Here is a 17554-nt window from a genome sequence, read left to right as displayed (position 1 = left end):
TTTTCCCTATTATTTTATTTTTCAGTATGTGAAATAGTCTTGTTCTTTCTTTATAAACATATAAACACCATGGATGGATGAATATCATCATCCATTAACATCTGTACAGCTGTTGGTACACACAGAAGGGCGGGCTCTCGTTCACATAGTGAGTCCATTCAACCGGTCTCTGTTCATTTTTAAACAATGTTAATCTTTCTGCTGTGAGGCAAACCAACATCCTGAACCTAGCAAGGCACTGCAGAACAAATCTGTCTGAATACATGGCAGCCTTTTATCAGCCAACCAATTCTCTGGCTCCTTTAAGACGTCAGAAGAGGAAAAAACAAAAGAAACCTTGAAAAAGGCTTTTGAACGCTTTGATGTGGTTTACACAGCTTCAACCAAACTGTACTCATTTCTCTCCAGAGAGGAAAAGGTGTGTGAAAAGGCAATCATTCAAAAATATATCCTCAGAATTCAAACGACAGAGCAGCTGATGCTCATTCTCTTATTAATGGACGTGTCTGACCAGAGCTACATCTGCTGCTGAGTCAGTGGCAACTACTGCAAGTTACTGGAAACTAATGACATTTACAGGGCTGAGTGAGAACGTGAGCTGCATCATGGAGGTAATGTGATACACATTCACTTTCAGTGGAGAGGATTTGGTGAAATAATCCCATCTCTGATCAGTGGGTCAAACAAAAGTTGATCCACAGCGGTTTTATTATTCTTCAAAACTTTGAAACTCTGAATTATAAAGCATAGTTTCAGCACAAAGATGTGGAACAGGACTACACCAGAGACTGGTGGCTCATGTTAAAAAGCCCACGTGAAATCCGCTGTTATGCTGAATTTACCACTGGAGTCCCCATTACTTCAATTCTTACATTATCTGAGACTTTTTGGTAGATGCCTCATACACACCTGAAGATTCAGCTCAAACTATAAGGAAACATACACGTAAAACACACAGGATGATCAGCTTTTCTGAAAAGGCCCCACAATGATTATAATCTGGTCTTAATCACAACAGTGTATATTCTTTGGAGGGTTTGTACCAAGTCCCTTCAACTCACTCCTGTTGTTACCAGCGCCCCCCGGTGGCCCTTTACTGCAGTTTTCCCTTGTCCATGAAGCTAATGAAGCCTGAGTTGTCATGTGTGCAGCAGTGTATAAGGACACAACAGTGACTCAAAGATCCCACAGTAAATCATCTGTAAGTGTTGTCGGAGCTCAGGCTGTGCTGTGACCAAGCATCAGTCCAGGGATTCCTCTGATATGACCTCTGATTCCCGCTCTCTAGATGTAGTCATCATCCACAGGCTCTCCTGGTGTATCACAGTGATGAAGGAAGAGGACCACCACTCTCTGAAACACTCCTCTTTTGCTCTGTCGGCGCTCTGAGATCTCTTCACCGATGGTCTCCATGCAAATGTCAGCAGACAGCTGGCCTTTACGCCGAGGCGCGTAAATGGTGGCTACGGAAAAACACAACACAAAGAAAAATATGTTACAAGAGCTTTGATGATCATTTAAACGCTGGTGAACAGACAGACTCACAGCTTTCATCGTCCTCAAAGTCATAGCGAGCGTAGCAATTAGGATCAGCTGCTCTCAGAGTCCTCAGCCAGGGGAAGTCTGTTATCATACTGTAGGGGGCGCCATCCACTGCCCCTGAAAAAACAACATAACGGAAGAGGTTAACGCAGAAGAGGACACTCAGATGAGCCAGTGCAGGAAAACCTGCATAAATGAAAACAACACAAGTAAATCACATGATGCAATTAAAGGTAGAGTCCAACAAAAGATTTCTACAATGACCTGAACATAAATGCCCTGTAATTAAATAAACACTATACATTCTGTCAGCTTTTAACTCCATATGTCAGAGCTTGTCCACTTTTAATGGTAAAATATATGTGAGGGTGAATGCAGATGAGACTCCAGTACCTTCCAGTGTGTAGATGTCTCTGCCCCAGGGGTATCTGGGATACTTCTTGACATCCTCCTCTGTCCTAGTTGCCTCTGGGAAGAACTCATACTTGATCAACTCTCTGGAAGAGAAATTGGTGGGGGAGGCGCATAAAGATATCAGCAAATGATAGCTTACACACTGACAGAGCATATTCAAACCTACATTTGGTTTTGTAGAGATTTAAACATGCATTTTCATTAGATTAGACATTTCTGTCACATTATAAATAAATAAAAACAGCAGAAGCAGAAGACGTTCTATTGACTACATGAAGAGGTGAAGATATTCTTAGATAATCATAGATGTAAGCGCATGTATAGTTTATTTAGTGAGCCATTCTTTCAGTGGTTAAATTCAGTATTCCCTTGTGTCCCTGTTAGAAGTCATGTTTTCAGTGGGAGTGAGCTTCTGCGTCTCCAGCTGCTTTCTAGCACAGAAAGTGAGCTGGGGACGCAGCTCAGTCTCTGTGTCAGTGCCCTGTATAACCTGAACTATCCCTTGAAGTTACTGTGCAACATAAGAAAACAACAGAAGAAGAAAGTGTGTTGATGAAATGCTCATCACATATATGCCAACCATTGTGAAGAGCTGTTCCTCTGCATGTGTGAGCACACTGCTTCAGTGTGACAGCTCCAGTTAGCATTAATCCAACCATGACTAATTCAGCTACCATGGAAACAACACTACCAATCAACATTTGCCTCACACCATCTCCTGGAAAAGTAGCCGACATATTGCAGATTCAGAGATTAAATGAGGCAAAGAGACTTGATGTCGACGACTCTCTGAAATACAACTCACTGGCTGATGTTGGCTATGGTGTCCATCCAGCTGCGAATGCGAACCTTGTTCCGAATGTTCGGAGGGTTGCTGAACTCGTGCACGATAGCTATGTGGTAGGGATATGGCCCCTGGAAGAGCTGACGCTCCAGTGCTACTGTGTCGATCTGAACACAAAGAAAGAAAAGTAAACACAGAGGGTACAAGGAGGGAAAGAAACTTCTTTTAAATGATCAAAGCTCTGGGAATGTTTAATTATGTGCACTTCGTATGTAGGAGGTATTCCATAAATATGCCGACCTGGTGCATAGGGCGCATGTAGATGATGCGGTTCCTCTCTGGAGGCATTCTCAAGATCTGATCCAGTACCTGCTCCATGTCCAGCTTCTTACACTGAGCATAATCAAATCTGTTCACTATGGGGGCACTTTCTACTGTCAGCTGCTTTAGCACTCGACATCTGGTGGCTGTAGAGAGAAAAGAAAAGAGTCAAAGCAGCAAATGACTGATGAGTTCTGACTCGGCAGTGACACTAAAACTGCTGAAAGGCTTGTAAAAACAGTGTGGAAATTTACCATTTAAAGCCTGGGTCTATAAGTGTGAAATAAAATCTACTACACGGATGACTACTGAACTACTACTTAACTACTACTTAACCTCTTCTCCCCCGTTTCCCTCATTACCAGGGGCAGTGTCACACGTAGTGACAAAAACGCCATTAAACCACGTCTAACTTTTATAAACACAGACATGCTGCATCCTGAAAGCTCATAAAAAACATTCTTATGTTCACAAAACAGTTAAAACACAGATGAATCAAACCAGCAGGAGCGAAAAAAACAGTTACAGTGCACACATTGAAAAGTGCCACCGGAGCATCAGTGTGATTATGTAAACAAACAAAAAAAGGTGTCGGCTTTCTTTTTTTTCTTTCAAAACAAGTTATTTTAACACCAATAGTGACATGTAAATAAAATTAAATGGGTTTTTGATCATTTGGTACCTAAGAAATCTCAAATGGCACAGATGGTGCCAAACTGTGCCAAACAAGAGAACGCCGAGACATCTCTTTACTAAGCAATCTTCAAATAGGCATCCTGTAGAATATTTGTGGTTGAGGCCACTCAACCAGGCACCGCACTAGTATTATTAGATGTATGATGCAAATCCTTATAGATTATGAGCACCAATCACAGCATTTTCACCAAATTCAGTCATTTCTACCATGTCGGTCTTCAGATTAACATTGCATACACATTTTAGTCAAATAACACAAAAAGACAATCTATGAGAACGTGTAAATTACCATGAATGAACATCATCTTGGGGCAATCTTTGAGAACTAGGTCAGTGATCCCACAGTTGGTCAAAGTGATGCCTACCAGATTCTTACTTTTCAGTGACAAAATCTGCAAAAAGAAATGAATGTCAGTTTTTATTGTTGTTGCATCGTATAATTGTTTACTTTCTTCAATAGAAGGGGAAGCAAGTCTATGACTTGGTGTCTGTGAGTGTGTGTGTGAACCCGTACCTGTACATGGTCATCCTCAGTGACTGGGTCTGAGGTGCTGGTTGATTTGTCAGCCGTTCGTTTCCTCCTCACTGCCACTCGAGGCCTGGCTCTTGGGAGATCTACACAACACACACAGAAAAATATGTCAAAACGCCCCACTTAATCACCCATCGACATACATCAACACACATGCATGCACATATAACTCTTTATCTCAATAAGTATGGGCAGGTTAAAATCATGCAGCATATTTCTTCTGCTTTGTCAAAATCTAGAGCATGCTTTACCACCGTAATGCAAGTGGACTTAGAGCAATAGGAGCAGGAAATATATTGTACTTGTAAGTGCTTAAGTATCCTCCAGCCTTGTGACTTCACAAGAAAAACCCACAAAAATCTGCACAATTCCTCTTTAAGCAACTATTGGCTTAAGTTGGTACTACAATATGCCATTAACGCAATGAAGTATTTATTTTGTGTTTATCTTAATGCTGTCATCATGCAAAATATATTTTCTGTGAAAAATTGTAAACAAAACATACTATAAAATAAGATTTTAAAAGAATTGAAATCATATATGCTCAGAAGTTTTTTGTTTAGGTCTATGTTCTAACCCTAAATTTGGAACTCTGTACAAAGAATAATCATAACAATCAAAATCCTGACAAAAATCTTTAAAAATTTGGAAAAATAACAAGATATATCAATTCTATGTTTAGTCTCCAAGTGGGTTAACTGCAAATCTATAAAATGATTAGCTGCACATAAGGCTGGGTGTCTGTATAACCTAATATCGAAAAGTTTATTCAATGTCAATATCAGTATCTCAGGATCAGATAAGCGAGCCAATAAGCATAAAGCATGCTTTTGGACCGAGATCTAACAGCCCTCACGATTGGCCATTCAGAAACTCATTTCCCAAAAGAGAATAGGAAGATGGGGAAACGATACAAAAAATTATCATTCAGGAAATGGGTGAACTGCAGGTACTGCATAGTACCAACATAGCCGGCCTCAAGTGTGCCATTCTTTGGCACGCTTCCCTTGGGGTACCAGAGTAAAATAGTACAGTTGGATCATTCAGCTGATTGGGGCAACAGACAGTCACTCCCTTTGTGACCCACACCCCACCCAAGTAAGGGTACTGTTCCATTCCAAACCGTACCTTACTATACCAAACCAAACCAAACCATGATGGAAACACAGCACAAGTGTAACTTCAGCCTTACCTGTCTCAGGTACCAGGGAGACGGATGACGTACGAGTGCGCGACCGTGTCAAAGGTCGACGAGGAACAAAGTTCTCATCTCTAACTTCACTGTGTGATTCTAAACCAATAGCAGGGACATTTTGCCTCTCTCCCTGTCCAACCAGTCCTGCTGGTCTCCTGGAAGCATTGTTTACCACAGCACCTCTGACATCTGAACTGTCCACACCAGGAGAACTGGAGTTCAGCCGCACCCCTGCTTCCCTTGTGCAACTGTCCCCAGTCTCTGCTCCAGAAGAGCCCACTGTTCTATCATTAGTCCTGCCAGTTCCTGTAGCTCTGTCGTTGGTCGCAGTTGTTCTATGGCTCGTCCCCACCACCACCCTGCCACATCCACCCAAAGGCCTGGATGTGGCTGCCCTGGCTCCAGTTCTGACAACAGAGGCAGTCACTGGCCTCACTCCAGGCCTCGGTGCTGCACCAGCACTGGCAGAACCCTGAAATGTCCCACTGTCCGTCCTCTGAGTGCCCTCCCGAGCCTCAGTCGTGATTCCTTTGCTGTTGGTCCTTCTACTGTTTTCAGCAGCAGCCTTCATGTCTGCCTTGATCTGTTCACTAGTCACTTGGCAGCTTTTTTCACAGCTAATGTTTGACACCCGAGCCTTCGTTGGACGCTCCGAGGCCGCCCTCGATACAGTTGTAGTGTTGCTCCGCCGCAGAGGAGTCTTTCCTTTACCTGGAAACACACAAATATGTTACCTTAGTGAGGAAACCTTGTTGACCTTCATGCTTTCCTTGTCCAAATGTGACTTTAAATGTTATCAAACACATTTTCAGGTGACTGTGTGCTGCCAATTGTGGTGTGTACCACAGAGTTCCTACACATTTACCATTTAAAAATTCCATACTTTTCCAGACTTCTTGAAGGATTTTTCAGTCAATATAAAACATCTGAATACCAATTGTTAGATGCTTATTATGCAAATAAATGGCTTTAAAATCCTTCACTCATTTTTCATGAAGCCAGCCCTCGGAAAACTTGCATCGACCCATGAAACTGTCGTGCTGGCTCGACGACACGTATGGAAAAAGAAAAGAAAAAATAATCGCAGTTGCTCAGTGAACAGTAACCATGGTAACTTGACACCATTCTACAGTAGTTGATTAGTTTCATACCATCTACAGGTCTACAGGTTTAACCACATCAGTTTCACTAGCTGTTCTCAAATAATTTCCTAATATTAAGAGAACTACTTTCAAGTTATCTGAGGGAAATGCACATTTAATGCACTTTAAAGTGTTAGTAATGGTGTATGATGTGCACCTTCTGTACAGGAGGCTGGCTGCTGCAAACAGGAAGCTGGCATCAGCCTTGAAACAAGACCTTCCTCTTCTTCACTGTCAGAGTCTGAGATGACCACCGGCGGCTTGGGAACAGCAGCACTTGGAGGTCTGCATTGCTGGACTAAACCACTAGGACCTGGAAATGGACAGGATGTATCGGTACATACATTTATAAAATGCTGACTGAAAAGGAAATTGCTGCTCGTAAAGAGAGAGCAGTTCCAAACCTGCTTGCTCCTCATCAGGAGGTTGTGCTGTTCCAGCCGTGTGGCTCGTCCCTGGAGCCACGTCTGCTTCTCCCACTTTCAGTTCGCCATCTCCTCCTTTCTGTCCTAGCTGAGGCTCAGCCTCGGTGTTGTCCTCCTCCAAGATCACTTCCTCCTCCTCCTCTTCCTCATCATCTTCCATCCCATTTACTTCAACTGGTGCTGTAAAAAAAAAGGAGAAAAAGATTTGTATCACTGTAAACACACACAGTCATCACTGGTGACAACCCAGGGCTTTTGGGTAGCACAATAATCAGAACAATGAGTAACTCAATACCTTAAACCACTTTTCTCAGATTAAAACTAGTGTATATGGTTATCTAGTAAGGGGGGGGGGGGTTCCCGTGTTGACGCCACGTCATATTTCACTTTACTACATCACAGAAAGAGTCCTCGCGAGCTCAGCATGCTCCTGTTTATTCAGCCGGTAGAAAAACTGCTTTGTTTGTTGTGTTTACAACATTTACAGAGTATTTCTGTGCAAGAACAACCCCAGAAGAACATTGTCTCGCGACTCAAGCTGTGCAGCCGTGTGGAAGCGGGCTGCGGAGCTGTGAACCAGAGCACTGTGCATCCATTCTGCCCAGCAACAGTGAATACTATTTTCTGATTGGCTGATCAGTCACTTATTCAAGAATGAACTACGCAGAGCAAACTGCCTTCACGTCATCGCTTCATAGATTACGCATATATGTGCGGTGACTATTATCATTATCAGCGTGAGAAATGTGTGGCGTGCGAGTGTGTGAACAGAGCAGTGCTCACTCACCCTCCTTCCCCTCCTCACACACAGGTGACTGCACTTTCTGTGCTGAGAAGCAAAGCAGTCGGGGCAGATGTGCACAAGCTCAGCAAAATATGGGTGTGAATGTAGTGTTAAAGTCAAGATAACACTATCAAGACCACTGCCAAACTTGTGCTACGAATAAGACAGGGCATACAGTATACTGGTGGTGGTTGACTCATCACCAAGTCTTAGACAAGAATGCACTAAAGTCTTAGTCGTGTCATTGTGGTCCTGACCACGACAATAAGCATCTTAAAAAATCTTTAGGTCTCCACCCACTTTGTAATCCTTTTTTGAATTAAAATTCAAAAATGTTTCAAAAATATGCTCAAATCACTTAACATTTTGGTCAGAAAATCATTGTGAGTTCTTAGAATGAAAGGAAAGACGCAGGCTCCCCCTTGTGGAACATCAAGATAAATTACTGAGACTATATTTTGGCAAAGAGGACAGCTTTTTTCAGATGGTCATGGGAAATACTTCCATGTTCATGTTTATTCCTATGACAGAAATTCATTTTAAAATTATTGTGAGGTCTTTTTATAATGATGTATAATAACATTGTATTACCTCCCATCCCGAGACACTACACACATCACTCATCACTATCAATATTTGTCAAGTTTGATGCAACTTCCTATTCTTACCAACAAGAACAAGTGAAAATGTGGTAAAAGGACACAACAATCCACAAGGAAGCTGTGTTGTTAGGTGATATACTTGCCATTGCGCTGCTGTGGCTGCTGCTGCCTTTGATTGTTGTTGACAGGTGGAGGTGCAGGCGGCAGGTTGGCCTCATTGTTGTTGTTGTTGTGATGGTGGTGGTGGTTGTTGTTGTTCTCATTGTCATTGTTGGAGTTCTGGTTGCTAACCAGTGCTGAGGACACACCTATACCAGTTCCTGCACTCAGACCCACCCTGGCACAGCCCTAACACACATACACACACACACAGTGTACAATAGGCAGCAGCACAGGAACCAATCTCATTAAGGAGATAAAATTTCGTACTAGTAGTTACAAAAAAACAGTGTTCCAATTATGGCAACTGGAAAGTTGGCAACGTATACTGCTGCTATCTACTAATGATAATTCATCAGGCATCAAGCAGTACAGCTCAGGTACACCTTAAAAAGGTCTGAATATTTTTGTCTGTTATTTAATTTATTATTTAATTATTACACATTAACTCAATTGTTCCAAACCACAGCTAAAAAACATTATGTCAGGATATTAGTTTTATATTAGTTTATCCAACCCTGTTCTTTATCGTTTGATTTACGGTTCTCACAGAAAGACAAACAACCAAAGGCAACAAAATCATAAACTTGTTTGTGGACATAATTATGCATTTGCTAAAAAACTCCTCTTTGGACTAAGTCTTTGACACAGGTAATCCTCGGACCTACTAATTAGGCCTACCAGTGTTTACCCTAGAATTATTTTCAGTAACAGTGCTGTTGTGCTCGTGTCTATGAGGATGCTGCAACAGCATATCCTATTTAGATCAAAATGGTTCAATCGCTGTACCGTTTGCAGATTGATATAATGATTTAGCAGTGGTGCTTGTAACCAAACCCTAAACAGGACCCATTAACTACACGTAAACTTCTGTCCATTCAAACTGCCAAACACTGTTTAAAATGTCAGCACCTCTACTGGAGGTGTGTGTTCATGTCAGTTATTTAAATTGTACAAATGTGCTAATATTCTTTACGACTATTTATGGTAAAACAGTTTCTGTAATCAAGCGTGAGGTATATAATTGTGAATGTGTGTTTACAAACATACCTTGGGTGGTTCTCTGAACATCTGGTCCAGACAGATGAACTCCAGGCTGGGCAGTAACTCTATGAACTGGGAGAAGGATTCCAATTTGATAGCGTGACAGCGGACAAGGGTAAGATCAACAAGGCGACTCCACCTGGACTGATCTGAACACAGATATAACGCAGAATATGACGTCTCCACAAAGCTGCACAGCAATTCACTTTTTAGTCAATACTCAAAAACTCAGGGATGTTATACCTGTGATCCAGTGGTGAGGGTTATGAAGGTGAGGACAGTTGTAGATGAGCAGGTATTTGATGTTCGTGAACACCTCATTGACCACCTTTATGCCAATATCAGTGATGATGCCTGGGTTTTCAATGACATCAGCCAGACCATACTTCACCAGCTCTGAATGACTCATCTTACCTGCATTTAAAACACACAAGCTTTTTGTCACAAACCTGTAACTCAAACTCATGCTACAAGACCATGTACAAGTGTATCTGAGAAAAGTGCTATATAACTGAAGACTGACCAAGGCTGATTGTTAGCCAAAACAAAATCAAGCTCAGTGGCAGGAAAGAGAGAAAGAGAGAGACAACTCACACTGTAGCAGGAACTCGTCCACAAAGCCCAGATGAAGTGTTTCAAACTGTGGAAACTCCAATTCAGCCATTTTGAGAGCTGAAAAGACTCCATCCTTGGTCAGAGAAGGCTGAATACGCAGCTCGTGAAGCCTGTTAAGCAAAAATGAAAGCAATACGTTTGTATATATATATATATATATATAAACATGTGCACTCTACACAACACTCTATATACTGTATGAGCAAGTGTTTTTTTCTCTCGGTTTAAGGCACCTGCGTGCAGCAGTGATGATAAGGTAGCCCAAGTCCACTTCCAGCGCGTTCTTACAGGCTCCAAAGACAATGGTGTGGAGGTTCCGAAATCCTCCTAGAAAACAATTTAAGAAATATTTTAAAACAAAAATATATGCAACACGTGACCTCTGCAAAAAGCATTAGGGCCCATTCATTGCAGCAAGGTGGGTGGCGAGGGGATTTACAGCTACAGTCATGTGACAAGTACACAGTAAGAGAGACTGCACTGAAACTGAAGAGTTCCAACTGCCTGTGATGAAAAAAATGATGGCCCACAGACAGGGAATTTGTCATGGTATTGTTGAAGGAGTGATGGAGGGAAAACATGTGAGCAACGGCAGACTCAGCGGAGAGCAACAGTGTCGTGCCTCCAATGCAAATTATGAACTATTTCCAAATACCTTGTCAGGATCATACTAATCCTATCCATTGCAATGCAATGCATATGATAAAAAAAACACGACTGGCAGATTAGAAACATGTGGAATCCTCACCTGACCGCCAACTGTCCTCCACCACATGTTGGATCAACCCTCCCAGGAAGGGAACTCTCACTAGCTCCAGCTGCTCCAGGTTTCTTGCCGATGCTAAACCAGTAACCAGGGGAACATATTTGAGGGAGTTGGTTGGCCCCGCACAGTTCCGCATGACAAAGGTTCGCAAGCTAACACACAGAAAGTCCTTGAACGGTTGGGGTTTGGTGAACCGGACCCACTTCAGGTAAAGGTGGCGCAGCATGGATATACAGGGAATCTCTGGGACATTCACACCTAAAACAAAGAGGTACCATGTCAGTCAGAACGTCAGTCCTGAAGAGCCAGAAAACATGACAAACTAAAGTGTAAATTAAAATGGTTTGGAGGTTTACATCACTCTACAGACCTAAAAAATGTCTGACCCTACTTTGAACACACACTTCAGAGCCAACAGAAACTCGATGGCTGTTAAGTCACCTAAAGCCAATAAATAATCTAATCACACATCCCAAATGTAACATGGAGGCAGCAGCTGGAAGTGTCAATTTACTGTCTGACTCACCCACTAGATGAAGGGTCTGGATCTTCGCAGTTATGGGGATGGTCAGTTTGTTCTCTGCAGGAATGGGAAAAGCACCGTTGCGGTTGCGGAACTTCCCCAGTACGTGCACCTGGGGCATGTAGTTCCATATGGCTTCCACCAGCTCCAGATGTGACGTCTCCACACCCTGAGATCCAATAATTAGACAAAAAACAGTCTCAACTCAAGTTTCATTTACTAGCTTTTATACATTCAACCACATCTTGCAGTTTTGAAGGAGTTGCAATAACTGCAGTGTTTGGTGTGAACACTGAAGTACGGAGTTCTCTGATTGGCTGGAGTGGCTTGAGTCATCACAGACAAAATTCCAGTATGCTGGATGATGTGATTATGGTCTGCAATGCACCAGGGGGGCATAGGCAGGTCTCCACAGGCCATATCTTTCATTATTTCACATTTAGACTTCAGACTGCTGATCACATGCAAATAAGAAATTATTAAACTTGTTGCGACCTAGTTTTCAGCCTGAAAACCATATAGTGTCAGCCATTTTGCTGATAAGAGACAAGCAAAGAGGAGGAAGCCAGAAACAAACATTATCACCTGATAACATTGTTTAGATAGAAAACCAGCATTCTCATGGATGAGTCTGGTGTATAACTGTATCATTTTCACGCCACATACTAACCAGCAGATTTGGGCAGGCTTGAAGTGCCTCCAGTACGCCTGGTATACTAAAAGCCTCATAGCCTCGAACTCTTCTCCTCTCCAGGTATCGTGGGTGGAGGCCATATAGTTGCTCCAAATCTGGCATCTTCTTCAACAGGAGAAGAAAACTGCTGTCTGTAAAGCCTAAACCACAAAGCACAGTGTGAGTTCACTCTCTCAATACATGACTAAACTAAACCAGCACACCTCTGGTTATGGTGCCAACTTATCCCAGCTATGCACTGGGGAATCAAAAACACATTTCTAATAGACGGTATGTAAAGGAGACCAATATTTAATCAAAATCCTCCTTACAGCGGGGAAAAAATCGATCACAAAAAATTGGCTGAAGACAGACGTACCAACACTAAACGATGGATGAAAATTAGAAATAAGTCTTACATTACTTGTGAAAATTGTACCCGGACTATGTAAATGGTATATGCTGATAAAAAACTGGGGACACTTACCTGAAGGCATATACTCCCACCAGCGACCAGCACATAGATCAACTACTTTGACCACTCGCAGGTACAACGTCACAGCTTCCCGAAGCTTTCTGGAAAGACTCTCCATACACATGATGTCCTTCATGGGAAGGTACCTATAAAACCAAAACCATTTTCAAACTTCTAAATGCTGAATGTATGTTACAAGATGATTTGGGGTGATTTTACACCTGCAAAAAATACATTTCTGATGAAAAGCCATCTTCAGTTTAAAATAAGTGAGAGGTTTCTTTGACTATATGCCTTTTCCCGACAATCAAGGCTAAAGGCAGATGAATGGTTTCATCTCAGATTCAAAAACGTTAAAGACGGAGTAGAGTTGTATAGATCTCTTTTTTTAATCCAAACACGTATTGTAACTTGCGTGTCCCAAACTGGATCAATATCAAATCTTGACCTTGTGAAAACAGTTGTGAACGTGACAGTAGAACTCCTGCATCTTCTCAAGCAATTATGGAGCACAGTTGTCATGAACTGTTTGACCTTCTAATCTGTGAACAATGATGTATTCTTCTTCCTGTGCCAAGTGTATATAGCTTTCAGAAAACATCCATCCCAGGAGATTCTCAGGACATTGTTTAGAGGCAGTGAGGCACCAACGCAAATGTATCCAGAATTTGTCCATACTGTAGAATTCCAGCCATAAAGACATACTATGAAGGAGACGGTAGAATTGGTCGAGCTGGAGGGTAAAGTACCTGAATATGTGACAGAGGACTTCATGGGACAGCTCGTTGATGTAGTCCTTGGACTCACTGGGACTTGGGAACAGTGTCCCTCCACCGCTGCTCCCGACTGGCTGGAGTTTGGGTGATTTCCTCCTTGGACCCATGGGTTCTCTATCACTGCTCCAGCTTTTACTCACACACTGACCTACACCCTCCTGCAGCCTGATGCTCTTCTGACAAGCATGAACTCAGATCTAGAGACAGCAGAGCAGAGGAACACACACGTCCTGGAGGTCAGCACAGCAGCACGACACAAGTTTACAGCCACATTCATTTGAACACATGCTTCAGGGCCACATCAGCTGCGTGGTGGCGTTTTAAGACAGTTTGCATCCGTAACCTTGCATTAGTGCCTCCTTATCATTCCTGGAGAGCAGGAGATGTGAAGTGAAAGCAGTGAAAGGAGAAAACAGTGCAGTAGCACGGCAGCTCAACGGAGACACTGTGACTGCAGCTAAAAGGCAAACTCCAGGCGTCAAAGCTCATGGAACTAGACAGCAGTGACAGTGACATTTTCTCCCACACGACCACCACACACCTGCTGCCGCACCACTTTCACGCTGTCGTGCTTTAAACTTCAGTCTGCTCTTTGTCGAAGCTAGCTTAGTTAGCATGGCCGCAGCTAACTCTGTACACAAAGACAAACCCGTAAACACACTGAATGGAAATTCACTCTGCTGCTGGTGTACCTGTGTTTTTCTTCCACCGCCGCTGTGGTGTTGTTCTGCGTCCATTTTCTGCGAGCAGGAGCGTTACTGTTAAACACTGAGCTGTGTTATCATCTGTTCCTCTACTTGTACTACTTCTTCTTGTTGTTCTGCTTCTTCTTCGTCTGTACCAGCGGTGGGCAAACAGCTTTTAGGACCATTGCTGCCACCTCATGGACTGGAGTGTGTGTGGAGGGGAGGGGGGGGACAGCTTTCTCATTTTTAAACAGGGCCAGCCCAAGTCTTTATGGGGCCCTAAGCTTGATTTCGGGGGCCCCCTTCCACCACCTCAGAGTAGCATGTGCTTATTACTGATACAAACGTAAGACTATAAATTGCATTAATTAATAGTTCATTTTAAATAATTAATTTACACTAAACCAGTGTCACTCTTTTTGTTGTTGTTGTTGTTGTTGTTTTACCTTAGAGGGCACTACAATCACATAACTGGCCCAGTATTAATTTGCACTTTTGTATTCAAAGTGAAGCAATAATAATTAAAGCAGTTTAATTACTTTATATTATAACAGGTGTGCAAATGTGCACTTAATGAGCCTTCAGCTCCAAAGTAAAGCTTAACACTATTTAGATAGCTTAATATACTTTAATGAGTTAAAAAAAACAAAACTCCATACACTAAGCAAACTAACGCTTATTTCGCTTATGCCTTGGGCCGGCTTTGACTATTAATGAAGGTCTACTTATTTGTCTGTTATTAATCATGTATCAGAATCAATTGTTCCAGAAATTGCTCGAAAAACTTAATATCGCATGACTCCCTCTGTTTCCTTTGTTTACCTGCATGGGCTGCAAATGGTATGAACGGGACTGGGACAACACTTCATGTGGCAGGTTTGGGACCCTTTATTTCATGCATGAAAGAGGAATTATTTACAAATATTATAATAATATAATCAGGCATCATTTCACATTAGGCCACAGTATAATAGCACACCTGTGATCGGTTAGTTTTAGGGTTAAAGCGAGTACAGTTCAGAAAACAGTGGAACATCTTGTGAGTGATTGACCTCTGTATCATTCAAAAAGATGATTTCTCATTCGCAGTAAAACAATATTTTTTGTTTGTGGATGAAGACATGATGACATTTTGTCTGCTGATAACTATTTTATTATCTGGTAAAGATTGACATTGAAATTGTAGTGGTTAGACTCTTGCCTTTGTAGCAAAAAGACCTGGGTTTGAGACCTGGGTTGGCGACCTGGTTGGAACCTGGTTGTCCTTTCTGCGTGGAGTTTGTCCATGTGTGCATGGGTTTTCTGTAAATATGGGGATTAAGTCAATTGGACACTCTCAATCACACGTGTCAAACTCAAGGCCCAATCATTTTATGTGGCCCGCGAGTCTTAAAAATCTGTGTTAAAATAGGTCTATGCTCCATTAAGGTGTGCATTGACCATAAAATACATTTCCCACAATGCATGGCAATTGCGTTACACTCTTAGAAATAAAAGTGCTAAGTAGAACCATATAAGGTTCTTCTGCTTGTCCTCATAGGAGAACCCTTTTTAGCCCCAGGTAGAACCTTTATATAAACATTCCACTAAGAACCCTTTTAAAACCCTTTATTAGGGAAAGGGTTTTTAAAGGGTTCTCTGGATCAAAATGGTCATTATATTTGGTTACATTTAGTTACGTTTATTCTGTATGACAGTTACATCTGGCCCTCTTGGGGTAACCATTATGCTGATGTGGCCCTCAGTGAAAATGAGTTTGACGCCCCTGCTCTAAACCGTAAGTGTGAGAGTGGATGGTTTGTCTCTACATGTTTGCACTGTGATGGACTGGAGAACTGTCCAGAGTGAACCCCACCAATCACCCTGTGTCAGCTGAGATAGGCACAGCACCACCCACAAGCGCCTGGTGGAGGATAAAGCGGTAGATAATGGATGGTTGGATAGAATTAGTAGCTGCTACTCCTGTGGGACAACATGGTCACAAGTTCAACTCCACCCCTGTCTGGTTGTACTCAATTGTAAGTCACTTTGGATAAAAGCGTCTGCTAAATGACAATGTAATATAGAATTGCAAACAACCCAAATTACATTTTTAATCTTCAAAATGGAATTAGTTTTAATCTCAGTTGTTTAGTCTTCACTCCCTGTCTGTTTTCAAAATGTACAATAACCAAATCCATTTTTTTAATAAAAAAGTATTTGCCTGACAGAGAACAACTTTTGTACAATTTGATTTAGATTCTAACAAATCTAAAGTCATTTACACTTTTTTTTTTTGGATCAATTCAACACATCAGTATCATATCCACTATTGCCAGAGACACCATGATACGATATTATTATTATGATACTGCAATTTGCAAAATCATATATTGCCATTTGCACCATCTAGTGGACTGAAATGTCACTAGATATGGTTTCCTCTGACATAGTTTATACTAGTATTGTTTTTGGTGGCTCTGTGTGTCTGTGTCAGACTACAAGTGGCCCATACATAAGGGACTGATGTGTGTTTATAATGACCATTCAATAACAACCACATCGTGTGCCTAGAGGCAAGAAAGAGAATTATTAAGTGTTCATTCGTATCTGTGTTAGATTATGGTGATGTGATTAACACGCATGCAGCTTCATCTCATCCTCAGAAGCTGGACTCTGTATCATACTGCAATATGCTTTATAACACACACTCACCACTGTATTGTTTGTCGTCTCTTAACCAGATGGGGAAAATGCATAAACTGCTTTTTACTATCAAGGCTTTGTAAACTTCCTATGCATATTTCTAGCACCAGGTCTACCGCTCAACTTTTCGTGGAAAAAAAAAAAAATTACATTTATATATTTATATATAAATAAATAAATAATAATTCTTGAATGTCTTGAAATAATTCACAGACATCACCGTCAATAACCACTTGTAAACAGATGCCGTGATATGTCTGTCCTGCACATGGTCACTGGACTGGGGACTGTCCAGTGTGTACCCATATCAGGATAAATAGGTAGGAACTAATTAGTATGGTGGCCCTGAAGGTCAAAACACAACAACACTACAGAAAACACAACAACATTTAGAAAACACAACATTAAAAAACAAATGTTTGTGAAATGTTGTGTTTTGACCTTCAGGGCCACCCTAAATTCATATTTTGTGGGAATGAATTACGGGAACAGTACGGAGCCCCAGTGTAAACATTTATCCTTCAAAAACGAGCGGCCGACATACTTGACTTAGAAGTACCGGTATGTAACTTTGTTCAATAGTACACATTCCGACCGACAGGTGGCGGTAAGACACCAATAACGTGTTCGACAGCCGCATAACTCATGATCAAACAAGAGAGAAGGGTGACAGCTCACTGTGATTGGCTGACAGCTGACCAATAGTAAAGTGACA

The 17554-nt window shown here is 41.8% G+C and overlaps 1 protein-coding gene across 1 annotated transcript; it reads right to left on the bottom strand.

The window, feature by feature from the left end:
* Positions 1–241: 241 nt before the first annotated feature.
* fbxo38 (F-box protein 38) lies at positions 242–13575 on the bottom strand (the record flags this gene model as incomplete). Its single annotated transcript, XM_083906150.1, has 20 exons — positions 242–1463; positions 1546–1659; positions 1936–2039; positions 2762–2907; positions 3041–3207; positions 4047–4149; positions 4272–4372; positions 5482–6195; positions 6784–6939; positions 7031–7231; positions 8581–8785; positions 9647–9789; positions 9884–10054; positions 10235–10365; positions 10489–10582; positions 11004–11279; positions 11548–11713; positions 12215–12378; positions 12705–12838; positions 13442–13575. The coding sequence occupies 20 exons, from the start codon at positions 13573–13575 to the stop codon at positions 1285–1287; spliced, it is 3603 nt and encodes a 1200-aa protein (XP_083762276.1). The 3' UTR covers positions 242–1284.
* Between the last annotated feature and the right edge of the window lie 3979 nt (positions 13576–17554).

The sequence above is a fragment of the Microchirus variegatus genome (assembly GCF_963457635.1).
Source record: "Microchirus variegatus genome assembly, chromosome: 19".
In the NCBI taxonomy this organism is placed as follows: domain Eukaryota; kingdom Metazoa; phylum Chordata; class Actinopteri; order Pleuronectiformes; family Soleidae; genus Microchirus; species Microchirus variegatus.
The sequence above is the reverse complement of the archived record's forward strand: the minus strand, read 5'-3'. Positions and strand labels throughout refer to the sequence as shown.